Source organism: Ovis canadensis, chromosome 15 (genome assembly GCF_042477335.2).
Source record: "Ovis canadensis isolate MfBH-ARS-UI-01 breed Bighorn chromosome 15, ARS-UI_OviCan_v2, whole genome shotgun sequence".
NCBI lineage: Eukaryota > Metazoa > Chordata > Mammalia > Artiodactyla > Bovidae > Ovis > Ovis canadensis.
The window spans coordinates 41,190,572-41,207,025 of NC_091259.1; the positions used below are offsets into that span (position 1 = coordinate 41,190,572).

Genomic DNA, 16,454 nt, shown 5'->3' on the forward strand with positions numbered 1-16,454 from the left:
AAGATCCAGTGCCCTTTACCAAACGCATCCCAAGGAAGCTAGTCACTAGATATAGTTTCCCCAGCCCAGTTTTGTCTCTTTGATCTGTGCCCAGGAGAGGCCCTCTACATGGCTTCGGGACACTTCTGCTTAGGCAGAAGCCCCCACCCAGGAAGTATGAACTTTTTCCTCATCCCTTACACAATAGCAGATAGAACTATGCACCTTGTTGCTTAAGCCCCAGTAGTCCTTATCTTCCCACTTCCAAACACTGCTGGATATTTTTTAGAAAACTATATTCTGGGCTAAAGAGAATTAAGCTGTGTCATGTCCCCTGGTAAAACCCTTAGATGCTTTAGAAAGCAATATCAAAAAGCTGCTCCTTGAGAGCTGGTCATCAGCCCTCCCCCCACGCTCCAGGCAGGGGAAGGAACTAACATTTTTGGAGAGCCCAGCCCTGTGTAAGGCTAGTTACTATGATGCATACAGATAAGGACTTGGGGCTGTAGAGGGCAAAAACAACTTGTCCAAGGCACCAAAAGCTCTGGCTCTGACATGTCATCTGTACCATCTTCCTCAACCTCTCTGGGCTGTTTTCTTGTATGTAAACTGGGATAATAATTATACACACACCATAGGGTCATAAAAATTAAATGAATTAATTCATTTATCATCCTGAACACAGTGATTGACACATACAAGAGCCTAATAAACAAATGTTAGGTGGTAATATAATCATTACCTGAAAAAGAGCAGCTATCACTGACTCGATGAGTTTGGACATGAGTTTGGGTGAACTCCGGGAGTTGGTGATATTAGGGAGGCCTGGCGTGCTGCAATTCATGGGGTCACAAAGAGTTGAACACGACTGAGAGACTGGACTGAACTGAACTGAGGGTTACTCTGTGCCTTTTCCATTACACTGAGCAGGGTCCCCCTAGCTAACTGAGGACCATAAATGTGTCTCTGAATGAAACAGCTTTAATATCCCCAAGCCAAGTTCATGGGGGCTGGTCATCAGCTCTCCCCACAGCTCCACAACTTGAGAGCTGGTCATCAGCCTTCCCCCCAAGCTTTAATATCTCTAAGACCAGCTCTCGTGAGGGCTGATGACCAGCTCACAAGTTGTGGTGCTGTGGGGAAAGAGGGGTGGCTAGGACTTCCACCTTCTTTGAGGTAGGAGTAGTTTGGGCAAACCTATGATGCAACTTACTTGTCACTGCTGAGCAGTGATGAAGCGGTCTTTCTTAGAATGCTTTTACTGACAGGGTGCTCATTCGCTATTGAAAATCAACCCATTCGGTGCCGAACACCTCTTACAATTACAAAGTGTTCTTTCTCAGTTCCTGCTCCCCCACCCTCCTTCACATCCCACTTCCTTCCTCGCCTCCTTCTTCCTCCTTTCATCTTCCCCTTCCTCTTCTGTCTGCAGTTTTATCCCTCCCTTGTAGCTCAAATTGTTAAGAATCTGCCTGCAACGCGGGAGACCTTGGTTCGATCCCTGGGTTGGGAAAATAGCCTGGAAAAGGAAATGGCAACCCACTTCTGTATTCTTGCCTGGGAAATCCCATGGTCCATCATGGAGAACACAAAAGGTCTTCAGCGTGATTCCTTGGCCAGCTGATGGGAACTTGGTCTCCAGCTGCTATTAACAATTCTCTGGGTCTTGCACCGTCTCTAGGAAGCAAAACCTTTTATCTGGATGCTATGACTTGGCCTTCTGGTCCATTCATGTCGTCCATCAGTTTGCCCAATTTCCACTAATAACCCCATCTAGAACCACAGGAAACTTGAAATGGGTTGATCTGGCGTCTTGAGGCCCCACTGGCTCCGGATGGAAGCCATGGAGAAGCTAGAGCGCTGGAAGTGACTCTCCTGAACCAGTGTGCACAGGCAGTGCTGGTTCCAATTCTCTGCCCAGAAGCACCTGGACTTTTACAGCCTGCGCCCAGCCGGGAGCAGTCACGGGCCGCGCTGCCGCTTTAAGAGAGGGGCGGGGCCCGGGTACAGGCGAGGCAGAGCCGGCCCACAAAGCTCCTTTTCCTTTTTGATCCATTCAAAAATTACTCATTGCAAATTCCCGGACTGCTGGGAGCGCAGAAGGAAGGGGGCGGAGGAGAGAGGGCTGCTGCGGGCGCCGAGCAGGGGGCACCCGGGGCCCGAGTGGCGGCCGGCCGGCCGGGCAGAAAGCGGCTCGCAGTTTTGGCTCCGGTGGCCTCACCAGGAAGCGTCAGTCTCGACACCAGGGAACCTCCGAGCGCCGCCTGCGCCTCCGCCTGCGCCAGGCTCCGGATCCCCAAGCCCCCCTCCCCTGCCCCGGGCCGGCCCTCCGCCCTCCAGGGCCCTCCGGCTCGGGTGCCTTCCCGGGAGATGGCTGGCCGCTGAGCATGGCTCAGTACGGCCACCCCAGCCCGCTCGGCATGGCTGCGAGAGAGGAGCTGTACAGCAAAGTCACCCCGCGGAGGAACCGCCAGCAGCGCCCCGGGACCATCAAGCATGGATCGGCGCTGGACGTGCTGCTGTCCATGGGGTTCCCCAGAGCCCGCGCGTAAGTGGCCGAGCTCGCTGCCCCGGCGACCCCTCCCGCCCCACGCGGCCAGCCCTCGGCTTCGCTCCGGCTCGCCTCCCTTGCCCGGCGGGAGGCGCGCTCCCCGCTGCCCACGACCTGTTGGGGGCAGGCTGGGCGCGCGGGCGGCCCGGGACTCGGCTCCTCCGGGAGGAGGGTGCAGGGGAGGGCGATGCGCCCGAGCGCTGGGCCAGGGGCTGGCTGGGCATGCCTACGATGAGGCGTGTCCCAGGGCGCGGGATGCCTACGGCAAGGGCACCGGGTTCGAGTCCCCGGGACTGTGGCAGGCGCCAGGCCTCCGCGGGTGTTGCTAAGCCGTTCTCTCCCCGGGCTCCCTGAGGTCTCTAGCGCCGAGTCCCCGGGGGAGGCGGGGCCCCACAGAGGCTTCGGGCACCCTCTGGATCCCGAACGCCGGCCTGGCTGGAGGATCCACTGCTGACCGGGAGAGGGCAGGGACGGACGGCGGGGCCGGGAACCCGGCGCTCCCACCGCTGCGGCTTTCGGCTCCGGATGTCGTTCTGGGTTCTGTCTTCCTCCAGAGTAGGAGCAGCGGGAGCGTAGCGGTTGCTGCGTGTTCATTGATGGGGAGGTTGGAATGAGAAGGGGAAGCAGTGCCCCCAGGGGACCTGGGTTCTCGTCAGTGGTGACGGCAGCGCAGGAGTCTGTGGGTGCCTGAGAGTAAGGGGGGGGTGGGTGCGTCCTCTCTCATCCCTTTTCCTCCTGGAGGGTGGGGTAGGGCAGAGCTGAGAGCGCGCAGGTGGCGAGCCCCGGCAGCCTGCTGGTAAGAGGCCTGGTGCCAGGGCAAGGTGGCAGTGGCCCTAGGAGATTTCGGAGGCTGGCCACCCAAGTCTGGACCTCTGCCTGGAAGGAAGCCAAGGTCGGGTGGTCAGGTCCTTCTTCCCCCTTTATTCCTCGCATGCAGATTTCTTAGGCCGGGACGCAAGGCCTGGGATCCTTGCTTCTTTGAATGACATCACCTGCACAGGGAGTTAGGCAAACTTTATCAGAAAGGGCCAACTTGATTAAAGTGTGGGGTTTTTTCCTTCCTTTTTTTTTTTTTTTTTTAACATGATAGCTCTAGGTTTCCCTTACTTGGCCTCTGGGCAAATCTTTATTCTTACTGACTTGACTGTAATCTCTTATCAAAGCTTATTCCTGATTTTATCATTCCACCTAACCTGCTGGGACAGGTTGGTGTACCCTATGGTTGGAAGGCCATAAAATGGACTTACAGTTCTGCCTCCACACTGAGTTCCAATCACTGGGGCTCCATTTCCTGATGCCAGAGTTACAGGGAGGAGATGCTCTGAGCTTTGCAGGGGTGTGCCAGGCTTGGAAACTGCAAGTCAGGTCCTGCTGTGTGATGGATGTGCATAGCTGTCCTTAAGAAGGGGAGATAGGGGTTGGAAATCTGTGGGTCGAAGCTGCAGAATTAGAACAGCCCCCAGCATTTGCCTTTTCTAAAATGAGGCCAGCATTCAGGACCTAAATTGCTTAATTAAGGGAAGAAATACTTAACTGAATTCTTCAGACTGTCACATTCGCTCTCCGAAGTGTTTAAATAGGACATATTCCTTCCTGTACTGATGGGTCTTTCCTACACAGATGAGTCCAAGAGGCCTCATCTACATCCTGATGGATTAGGATGATGGTTTAATTTTGGCTTGTTCAATCCTTGAGATCTCGTACAACTAGCATTTACTTGTTGTTGGTGGTGTTTAGTCGCTAAGTTGTTTCTGACTATTGTCGCCCCCATGGATTGTAGCCCTCCAGGCTCTTCTGTCCGTGGGATTTCCCAGGCAAGGCTACTGGAGTGGGTTGCCATGCCCTCCTCCAGGGGATCCTCCTTCATCCAGGGGTTGAACCTGCATCTGTGTCTTCTGCATCGGCAGTCGGATTTGTTACTGCCAAGCCACCTGAGAAGGCAACTAGTCTTTACTTTGTGGTGTTCTAATCATTTCATGTTTATTATCCATTTTATCCTCTCAGCAGCCCAGTGAGAAGGGTTATGTGGCCCTTTTATGAACTGGGAAAGCTGTTTTTTAGAGAGGTCACATAACTTGCTTAGGCTCACCACCATGAACAGTGAATCTGGGATTCATGCTCAGAGCAGGCATGTGTCTGCTCATCCCAGGCCTCAGAGCCAGGACCAGGATGTAGTGAATTTAAGTGGATAAAGTACTTAGAGTGGTGATGTCTGGTACGTAGTGAGTGATCTTTAAGTGCTCCCTCGTAGCTCAGTCGGTAAAGAGTCTGACTGCAACACAGGAGACCTGAATTCGATCCCTGGGTTGGGAAGATCCCCTGTAGAAGGAAATGGCAGCTGAATGCGGTATTCTGGCCTGCAGAATTCCATGGACAGAGGAGCCTGGCAGGCTACTGTCTATGGGGTCTCAAGAGTGGGACACAACTGAGCAACCAAGCGTGCACTGTATTAGCTTTCGTGGCTGTTGTAACCAATTACCACACTCTGGGTGGTTTTGGAAAAAAAAAAGCAGAAATATATCCTCTGACGGTTTTGGAGGAGGCCAGAAGGCTTAAATAAGCATCTCTGGGCTGAACTCAAGGTGTTGGCAGGACTGAGCCCCCTCCGGACGTTCTAAGGAGAAGCTGTCCCTTGCCTCTTGTAGCTCCTGGTCTGCCAGCATTGTCTGGCTTGTGGCAGCATTCCTCCAGTCTCTGCCTCTGTGGCCACAGTGCCTTCCTTTCTTTCTCTGTCAAATCTTCCTCTGCCTCTTTCCCATAAAGACTCTGTGATTGCATTTAGAGCCTCCCCAGATAATTCAGGACAATCTTCCCCATTTCAAGATCCTTAACTTAATCTTATCAGCAAAACCCTTTTTTAACCATAAAGTAATATGCACAGGTTCCAGGAATGAGGGCATGAAAATTTTGGGAGGAGCCCCTATTCAGCCTATCAGAGCTACTGTTTCTACTAACATCACCTCTCTTTACTGAAAAGGTGAGAGTGGGTCATGATGAAACATCCTGGGGACGGAGGTGGGTTTACTGTTCCGTCTCCTCAAATTCTCTGTCTCAGGGGTCAGAGCCCTTGGTGATCACGTGATCTAGTCCACTTCCTTCCTGGGCTGACATCTCTTATACTTACGCCCGGGGAGGCTGACGTGGTCAGCCTTCCTCTTCATAACTTAATCAGGCCAGTAAGAAGAGGGTCTTTCCCCGGGGGCATCTGAGGTTCCAGAGAGCAGACTTGGAGCCTCATGTTGGAGCACTGTGAACAAAGGGAGCAAGGGTATCAGACTTTGCTTAGGCTGCCATCTGTGGGGCCGCACAGAGTCGGACACAACTGAAGCGACTTAGCAGTAGCAGCAGCAGCAGCCTCTTTCTTAGCCCTAAGCCTGGAGCGTGATGAAATGGCAAGCGGGAGAGAGCAGCTGGCAGTTCCTTGGATTCAGGAAGAACTGGCTGCGGTGATGCTTCCTGAAGAGATGAGACCGATGGCTGGAACTTGGCCCTTTGGAGGGAACGGTGGCAGCCAGGGCTGGCGGCTCTGGTTTCCCCTCTGGGTGTGACTGTGTCTGGTCTTGTGCAACAGCCAGAAGGGCCCTTCCACTGGGCTCTGGGTGGGCTGCAGGGAGCTCCCACACCAGCAAAGCCCAGGTCCCCTGCCAGCCTGTGTTGCGCTCTGGTCTTGAATAAGTCACCCAAGCCCTCAAGGCCTGGCTGGCTTCCTCTTAGGGGAACAGGATTAATTAACGCTTGCTTGTTAAGTGCTTGACTGAGAACAGTGCTGAGCAAGCAGGGTGACCTCGGGGTATGTTTCTCCAGCTCATTATACCCCTGGAGCTGTGTTAGGTTTTTTCCAGTCCAACCCTGTGACCTTTGGTCCAACTCAGACACTGCTGTAGAAGAACCCCACTGTGTGAGGAAGGATTGAGAAGTGGTCATTTTTATGGCACGCGCGTGTGCACGCACACATACACGAACGCAACCACAATGCGAGGAGGTGTCAGGGAAGCCTGAGGAAGGAAGGTTTCAAGGGGCCAAAGTGACCTATTCCTTCCTTTTTCCTTCTATGTGCTTAGCTCCTCCTTTTCCCCAAAGTTCTAAAAATAAAGTCTCAGCTTTGTCAAGACTGGAGTAAGCTTGGTTGGAAGGAAAAGGAAGAGTGTGTGTGTGCTGGGAAGGCCTGGGGCCAGGACAGGGCCGACTGTATCACCCAAGAAGGCGGGAGGAATTCTGATGGAATGTTGCTTTTATGGTTTGTTTTTGTCTTTTTTATCTTTATTTTTTTTTTTTAACTGGAGTATAGTTGATTTACAATGTTTTGCCAGCCTCAAGCGTCAGCCACACAACACAGAAATCTATCCCCTCCCACATAGGCCATCCCAGAGCTCCCAACAGAGTTCCCTGCACCATACATCAGAGTCCCATTAGTTACCTGTTTTATATATAGTCGTGTGTATATGGCAGTCCCATCTTCCCATTTATCCCTCCCCCTACTCACCCCCTTGGTGTGTTGCTTTGCATTCCCTACTTGCTTTCTGTGGTTCTGGGGGACAGTGAGGCTCTTTTTCTTCTCTCCTCTGCAGCTGGAGGCCAACTCTGGGAGCCGTCACCCTACAAGTGAATTTGAGGAGGCCCCCTCAGTTGGTAAAGAATCTGCCTGCAGTGCAAGAGATGTGGGTTCGATACCTGGGTCGGGAAGAACCCCTGGAGAAGGAAAGGGCAACCCACTCCAGTATTCTTGCTTGGAGAATTCCATGAACAGAGTAACCTGGTGGGCTGCAGTCCATGGGGTCGCAAGAGTTGGGCACGACTGGGCACGACTGAGTGTCTAAACAACCACCACTGATACCACTCTGGCCTTTTGTCTTGGTTCCGTTTATTTGGGGCTGCCTGCGGCTAATGCTTTGTCTAGAGCACGTGGGTTCTCTAATGATCGAGAAATAGAATCTCACAAAAGAACACGAAGGCCAGGGTCTGATGCCCTGAGTCCTAGCCTAGCTTCTGACCGACACTTGGAGAATTTAGGTCTTCTGTGGCATCCCTTTCACTCAGTATCCCGATCATCCTGTTTGGTGTAACTCAAAATAAGGCTTTGTGAAGACCAGACAAGCTGATGGGCAGGAAGGGACTTAGAAAAGTTAAAAATGGAATCTGGACCAGGTAGATAGGGTTGTTGTATTACTGTGTTGTGTTGGATTGAAAGAAAAGGAAAGAGGTTCGATGGTGGTTGGGGTCTCCAGCAAGGATTTACATGTGTAGTTCAGTTATTGCTGTTTGAACAACACCCAGCTAAAGAGCAGGACAGTGGCAGAAGGAAAGAGCTAGACTAAGCGCCTTTGACTTTGGATAGTCAGCTGCGTTAGCTACGCTTCACTGCCCAAAGATAAAAGCAGTTCTGAGCTGGTGACACAAGGAATTGAGACGCATCTTCCAGAACCAATGAATTTAAGTATCCAGTTTCTCTGGCCTTCTCCAGCTTACCTGCTGCTGGACATTGGCTCCCCTGAAAGTACCTGGTCAGCTCAGCATCTCTGTGCGCACGTGTGCTCAGTTGCTTCACTCTGTGTCCATCTCTTTGCGACCCCATGGACTGTAGCCCCCAGGCGCCTCTGTCCATGGGCTTCTCCAGGCAGGAATACTGGAGTGGGTTGCCATGCCCTCCTCCAGAGGATCTTCCCAACCCAGGGATCAAACCATATTTCTTGTGTCTCCTGCATTGGCAGGCAGATTCTTTATCCACTGAGCCACCTGGGAAGCCCATCATCTCTGAATCATGGTCAGTTCTGGGTGGGGGCTGCAGCTGCTTTCCCAGGGACCTTGGGCAGAATGAGGAGACCAATCAGGGCCCCCTTGGAGTGAAGGGATCTTAGAGGTAGATGGGCAAGAAAGTCTCTACTCCACCTACAGTTACCGTGTGCCCACGCACCACCCCCTTGAATTTGTATGTTACTTTGTGGGTGAAAATTGCTCTCCTGTGCCCTCAGCATCCCTCTTGATCTTGAGAAAAGCTTCATTTTAACGATGAGGAGACTAGAGGCTTAGAGGGACTTAACTCTGTATCTGGTTCGTTGCTGTGACAGCCTTAGGCTAGAACTGCAAGTCCAGTGAACTTCCCATACTACCCAGAGCAGGGGTCCCCAACCTCTGGGCCATGGACTGGTACCTCCTGTCGGGTGAGCAGTGGCATTAGATTAAGAAATAAAACGCACATTAAATGTAATGCATGGAATCATCCTGAAACCAGCCTCCTGCCCCTCCCCCCGTGTGTGAAAAAATTGTCTTTTATGAAACTGGTCCCCAGTGCCAAAAAATTTGGGGAGCACTGACCCAGAGGATTTGGCTCCAAAGGAAACATGCATTCTTTTTAAAATTTACTGAGGTCTAATTTATGTACAATAAGCTAAACTTGTTTAAAGATTGATCAGTTTTGACAGGTGAATGAATATACCATATAATCACCTCTTCTCACCTCTTCAAGACAGCTTGTATCCTTCACTCCTGTAAGTTTCCTCATGTCCCCATTGGTCAATTCCTTTTCCACCCTTATCCCTGGGCAGCCACCAGCCACCAACCTGCTTTGTGTCACTGGATATTAGTCTACATTTTCTAGACTTGCATATAACTGGAATCATACAATGCCTACTTCTGGCTTCTCTCCTGATGTTTTTGAGACTCATCCATGTTGCATGTAACAATAATTTGTCTCTTGTTTTGCTGAATAGGTCTTATATATTCAGATGGGCTGGTAATGTAATTATAATTCCTTGGACCCAGCATCTGTGAAAATTCCCTATTATGCCCTAATACTACTTTCCATTTTTAGACCACTTTAGAGATTTCAAGGGGCTTCCTTAGTGGCTCAGACGGTGAAGAATTGCCTGCAATGCAAGTGACCCGAGTTTAATCCTTGGGTCGGGAAGATCCCCTGGAGAAGGGAATGGCTACCCACTCTAGTATTCTTGCCTGGAGAATTCCACTAGACAGAGGAGCCGGGTGGGCTACAGGCAAAAGGAGAAGAGGGTAACAGATGGTTAGATAGCATCATTGACACAATAGACATGAATTTGAGCAAACTTCAGAAGACAGGGAAGGGCAGGGAAGCTGGCATGCGGCATCCCTACGGTCGCAAAGAGTCAGACACAACTTAGCGACTAACAATGACAACAAAGAGATTACAAAGCTGATTTGTACACATAATCGCTATTAAGTTTCAGATATGGATAATTTCATGAGAAAACTGAGGTTCAGTAGATTAAGTGGCCCAGAGAGTGAAGAGAACCCTGCCTCATGACTATCCTGTGGTTTTTATCAGTACCCTGCCCTTGGTGACCTCAAACTGCTTTTCACTGAGTGGATCAGAATGCTCAGAGCTAAGGGCTTTGCTTTTCAGAGGCAAGAAACTAAGGGAACCCTGTCGCCCGCCAGCTCTCTTCCTGCCAACTGTGGTGGTGGTGGAGCTCAGCACCACCCTCATCCCTACAGGGATCTGGTGGGGATGTGTGTGAGGGGGAGTCCCTCTTCTTGGGCAGCCAGGAACCGAAGAGACCCCACTCTTCGAGGGTCTCACTCATGACAGCTGTTGGCACCACCTGGGTTTGAAGTCCAGCTCCGCCTCTTCTCTGCTGGTTTCCTTGGTTGAAGAACACTCTGAGCCTCAATTCTCTGTCTTTATACTGTTGACGGTGTTGACTGGAAAAAAGTGCATGAGACTTCCCTGATGGTCCAGTGGTTAAGACTGGGCACTTCCACGGCAGGCAGTATGGGCTCAATCTCTGGTCGGGGAACTAAGATCCCACATGAATTATAGCAAAAAAAAAAAAAAAAGTATAGCCAGGAGTTGAGAGGTATGTTTTTTGGGGGGGGGGCGCTTGCTGAGAACTCAAGCCCAGGAGGCAGCCTCTCAGATATCTCTGGTGGACCTCATTGAAGAGGTAAGGGAGCACTCAGGATACAAAAGAATTTTGTAGCAAATAACCAGGTAATACGAACATCAAATGGCAGTGAAAGTGTTAGTCGCTCAGTCGTGTCTGACTCTTTGCGATCCCATGAACTGTAGCCTCCCCTGTTTATGGAATTCTCCAGGCAAGAATACTGTAGTGGGTTGCCATGCCCTTCTCCAGGGGTTCTTCCTGACCCAGGGATCAAAACTGGGTCTTCTGCGTTGCAGGCAGAAGACCTGCAATACTGTCTTACAGCTTACCAAAGACCTGCTTACTGTCTGAGCCATGGAACATTAAGAGATCACTATAAATTAAAGAAAATCAGACATCTCAAGTTAATGAATGAAGTGCTTTTCTGTGTATGGGAAGACGCAAGAATCGGGGCTCACTGAAATCATTCCTTTGATGTGCACCTCAGCTCTCTGGGGCTAGCATCTGGCCTTTCTCCATCCTGAGTCCCCTCGGTGCACCGTTGGGGGCAGCTACAGTGTCTGTTGGCTTGATGGCTGTAGTAGCCTTTGTTTACTGATATGGCAGGTGACATTCTTTGTCCGCAACCATAACTGTACTTACCTTGAAGGAAGGACCCTTGTGAGGTTTAAGGTTGCTGAATCTTTGGGGAGTGCCTGTAACGCCTCAGTGAGGAAGGAGAGTGACTCCTGCTCTGGTGGTGATTTCATTCTGCATGATTCCCTTTGTCTTGGGGTTCCCAGTTGCCCCCCACTTTTATATCTCTCTGCTCCTCCCTGAGCTGTGGCCGTGAAGTCTTCAGTGTGGAGCAGAGGTGAGGCGGATAACCACCTTCCTCGGCATCTTGTCTTTGCAGAGCGCCCCAGGGCTGCCAGCCAAGTGAAAGCAGACCTGAGCAGAGCCAGGGCCACCCAAACTGCTGACTCCAATAAGTGGCCAGGCTGGGGATTTGAAGGAGGGCCATATGGTTATCCTCTGATTCATCTCAAATGGAATCAGACTCCAGCCTTGGAGAGAAAAAAAAAAAGCACACTGAAGAATGGCTCCTTCATTGCGAAGTTCTCTGGGTGCCAGTGGAGGTTTTCTTGAGGCTTATGGGAGAATCTCTGGGTTTTCTCTTCCCTGAAGGATGGAAGATAGATGAGGCAGTGGCCTGAGTGCTCTGGATCTTCTGTCAGGAGCTCAAGCTATGATAGGTGTTGTCCTTCCTTGCTGGTCCCTCTTGCTAACTTCCCGTTTCCCTGGTGACTTTGCTATCAGGTTCTTTGCCACCTGCTGCTTAAGAGGTTGAGGCTTATGGTATAGTGCCTCAGATGGACATCCAGAAATTTTCTAGCCCCTACTGTGCACACAGCATCCCATTAAATTCTGTGCAGGAAAAGATGAATGTCAAGTTCTGCCACCTAGCACTCTGAAGTCAGCCGCTGGCTCTAGCTGGCTGCAGATCCTCTATGGTGACCCTCTGAGGAGCAGATGGCCTTTCCTCCACCTGGGTGAATAATCCTCTGCAGATAACTGACAGGCTCTGGGTTCAGTTCACACCCCACAGGGTACAAGAGTAATGCACAATGAAAGCAAGCTCTGTGTACCTTTCTTTCAGACCCTGGCTTTGGGCTCTCACTCTGCTCTCACTTGTTGGCTCTTTGGACTCACATACATCCTTTTCCTTCCCTCGGCCTCAGTGTTCCCACCTGTAAAAGGGGCTAAGGTCAACCACCCCCTCGGATCCAAGTTCTGGTGACACAGTTGATGTGGACAGTGTTTTCATTCTACCCAAGGATGTTTTCACTGCCTCCTGTGTGCTTTTCTGTTCTGGAGGTTTGGCTTCTCTGTTTTGTTTTGCTTTGTTGGTCTTTCCCCAGTGCTATATGGTCAAATTCTTCTCCTTTTCAAGGAAACTCTTTAGGACTATTGATATTCTAAAGAGTAAATAAGTGGAAAGAAAGAAATGAGGCAATTACAATGGTGGGGAGTCATCTCACTAGTATGCATAAGTATAATTTTTAAATTGATAGAATGTGCAGATTCTTGCAAAATACAATCAAAATGCTGGTGAAATGAGAGAGAAGCTTAGTGCCTTGAGTTCAGCCCCCGGGGGCAAAGAAATTGCTCCTTGGCACCTTTTTAATTAAAGGGACATCAGCAGCTGTTTTTGCAACAATTCCCATTGTGTTCTGTTGCCCCAGTGGAAGCATAAACATCCTTGTACAGAAAGCATGCGTGGCAATGAACTCCACTAGGACCAGCTATTGCCACCCACAGTGGGAAGCTGAGAGAAACACCAGCATCACAGCTCACAGCAGTCCGGAGCACGCCAAGGGGAAGCTGAGCACACAGATGGCCAGAGGCAGCCAAATGTTTCTGATTTCTTTCCAGCTTTTGCTGGATAAACCTTCTCTTGAATCAGGTAGCAGGATTGTTTAGAATCCTGCTTCCAGGTCGACGGTGCCCCATTCAGAAATATTTACTGTGAGCGTTTGCTCTCTAAATGTTTATTCTCTTCTCTTGGGCAAGAAGCACAGAGAGAAGGAAAGATACCTTCCTCCAATGGCTGCTTCTGTGTACAGTCCCTTTAAATACAGGCAAATACATGCAGAACTGCACAGGGTTGCTGGGTTTCTGAACCCCAGGCATCTGCTGTCTCCTTTCTTCATCAACCTGTCCTTGAATTGCCTGCATGCCCTTCCTTTCTCCTCTTTCTGCCTAATCAGATTTCCCCCGCCCTGGAGAACTAGTTCAGCCACAGAACAGCTGACTTCCCTTCCCTTTGCTTTCTTCTCCCCCTCCCCGCCTCTTTTTGTCTCTCTTATCCTCTTTCTTTCATCTCTTCTCCCTCAAGCCTTCACCTTGTGAAGTAAACAGAGTAGAGAGCATCATCTTTCCATCACTGATGACGCGCTTTGTCCAAGGTCTTCAGCCACTTCTGCACAGTTGTCTTGGGGACCTCTTATATCTTGACAATCTAAATCTTTGAAAAACAAGACTAAGAAAAAAAGAGTATATGTTTTTATCTTCATGAAAAATTCCTAGTAAAGCCATTTAAATATGTATATATATATATATATGGAGAAGGAAATGGCAACCCACTCCAGTGTTCTTGCCTGGAGAATCCCAGGGATGGGGGAGCCTGATGGGCTGCCGTCTATGGGGTCGCACAGAGTCGGACACGACTGAAGCGACTTAGCAGCAGCAGGAGCAGCAGCATATATATATATATATATATATATATATATATATATATATATATACACACACACACACACAGATATTTCAGAGTGTATTTATGGGCAACTTTTGTAGCCTATTATAAGAGAAGTGGGAGTACAAAGATAATTAGATGTAATCTTTGCCCCCAGGGGACTGATGATCTAGTGTGGAAGATAGAAAATTATAAGATGTCGAAAATGTGATGTAAGTAGTAGATGCAGTATCTAAGTGAGACGAGGAGAAGGTGATATAACCAGACAAGGGGGCCCCGAAGTAAATTTAAAGGACAAATAAGAAGGGAGCAATGCTTTGCTTTGATTTGAGAGGTCGGAGTCAGGGAGATCAGCAGACAGTTCAAATGATTTCATATTACACTACAAATGAAGATAGAGGCAGATTTTAATTTAAATTAGCTGTCATCTTGCCACCACCCCTTTCCCCTAGCTAAGTGAATAACTTGTTACTGTTTAGCTTAGAAGAAAAAGAAAAAATCCTGACTATGAAAAGAAACAGTTGGCCCAATAGTTGAGCCCAGCTTTATATCTGGCATTCTTTTTATTCATTCTTCCATTGGGCATTTGTGTTGCTTCTGCTGTGCTGCTCGGTCACTCAGTGGTGTCCGACTCTTTGCACCCCCATGGACTGTGGCCCACCAGACTGTTCTGTCCATGGGATTTTCCAGGCAAGAATACTGGAGTGGGTTGTCATGCCCTCCACCAGGGGATCTTTTCGACCCAGGGATCGAACCCATGTCTCTTATGTCTCCTGCATTGGCAGGCAGGTTCTTTACCACTAGCACCACCTGGGAAGCCCATATAAACCATAAACATGATTTAATAATGCAATTAGTGCCATGTTAGAGGTTTGGAAAGAAGCTCTGTGGGACCGCAGAGAAAACAATTAGTGTAACTTGAGAAGCTTGAAGAAAGCAGAGGAGGTGACAATTAAGGCAGAACTTAAAGAATGAATAGAGATTCTTTAGGTACAAAAGAGGGAGGAGCATTCTGGGAGAGAACGGCATGAAATTCAGAGCGTAAGGCACCTGGGGGCTGCAGACTGATGAAAAGGAGATAGAAAAGAAGTCATGAGACATGAACGTGGACAAATTATTGGAGCCTGATTGTTTCCTAGAGATTATGGGGAATAACATTGGAAGGCAGAGAAGTCAGTATAAAGTGGAACGGTGCAGAGAAAAACTAGCCATGGAAGGCAGTTAGAAGGCGGTTGTAATAGTCCTGGTGAAAGATTAATAGGACTTGGATTAAAATACATTAAGAGCCAGATGCTAGACAGGTTCTTGAAACTGAAGTGACAGGATTTATGATCTGTGGGGTGTAAAGAGTAGGGGAGCATAAATGTAGCTCAGGATTTCCGGCTTGGGAAACTAGAGAGGTGGAAACGTTATGAATTGAGATAGAACATATGGAAGATAGATAAAGAGCAGGGGTCCACAACCTTTTTGTACCAGGGACCAGTTTCATGGAAGACATGAGTTCATTTTTCCATGAATAGGGAGGAGGGATGATTTTGGGATGATTCAAGAACATTACATTTATTTTGCACTTTATTATTCTTATCTCAGCTCTACCTTAGATCATCAGGCATTAGGTCCTGAAGGTTGGGGACCCCTGGTTTAGAGGATGAGGCAATGAATTTGACTTGAGACATGTTTTAGGTATTACAGACATACAGGTAGAGATGCCGCTGGAGATGGGATTCTGAAGCTCAGAGGAATGGTTATGGCTAAATTTGGATATTTATGATAGTAGAAGGTGTGGAAGTAGGTGTCATGAACCAGGCAGGGTACAAAGAAAAGGAAAGTGGGGTGGGAGGGAGGTTCACTAGGGAGGGGACATATGTATACCTCTGGCTGATTCGTGTTGATGTATGGCAAAAACCAACACAATATTGTAAAGTAATTATCCTTCAATTAAAAACAAATAAAAAGAAAAGGAAGGAAATCAACCCCCATGGGTAGAATTCTAGGGCACCAATTTTGGGGTCGAGGAAAGAAAAAAACAGGTGAAGGAGTCTAAGAGGCATGGTTCAAGGGGCAGGAAAAAACAGAGATGTCCTGGAAGAAGATAAGGAAAGAGAATTTCACATAAAAGATTTAGGTCAACCAGATGTTTCTTTCCCTTTGTGTTTCCAAAGTGAGTAAAAATCATTGGAAGTGAATGCAGTGGGTTGTGAATGAGATGTTCTCAGAGGATTCTAAAACTCTCTGTAGGGTGTCTGGTAATTCCCTTCAACTTCCCCAGACTCCATGACCAGGCCCCTGAGATGCTGCCTAGCTCTTTTGACAGCTCTTTCCACAGAGAGCTGGAATCTGTTCTCTGAAACTGATATCACTGACAAAGCTGACTGAATAGACAGATGATCTGGGATTTCTGATGTAAGAATCATCTGCCCTTTAGAATTCCCCTGCTGTTAAGTTCCACTTGTAGATTCTACCTCCCCTCCTCCCATCCCTACCTCAGTACCAAGCTTCAGCCCAATTCATATGACTGTGGAACTTACTTGTTCTCACTGGAGACCAGGCTGAAGTCACCTGATTATCCTTGCTGGTGTGACCCTTCATTTACTTATTAATTGGCTGCTCTAGGTCTTCGTTGCTTTGTGAGGGTTTTCTCTAGTTTCAGTGATCAGGGACTATCTTCGTTGTGGTGCATGGGTTTCTCATTGCAGTGGCTTCTTTTTTTGTGGAGCACAGGCTCTAGGTGATCAGGCTTCAGTAGTTGCAGCACACAGCCTCAGTAGTTGTGGCGCACAAGCTTAATTGCTCTGCAGCATGTGGAATCTTCCCAGACCAGGGATCGAAC

General features: G+C 49.0%; 1 protein-coding gene across 1 annotated transcript in view; it reads left to right on the forward strand.

Moving 5' to 3' along the window:
• The first annotated feature begins 1,964 nt into the window (after nt 1-1,964).
• The window catches only part of UBASH3B (ubiquitin associated and SH3 domain containing B), a 155,360-nt gene continuing 140,870 nt past the window's right edge, over nt 1,965-16,454 (forward strand). Inside the window, exon 1 of the mRNA XM_069554213.1 lies at nt 1,965-2,527. Within this exon, the coding sequence (XP_069410314.1) occupies nt 2,367-2,527 (161 nt within the window). The 5' untranslated portion in view covers nt 1,965-2,366. The remainder of the gene's footprint in view (nt 2,528-16,454) is intronic.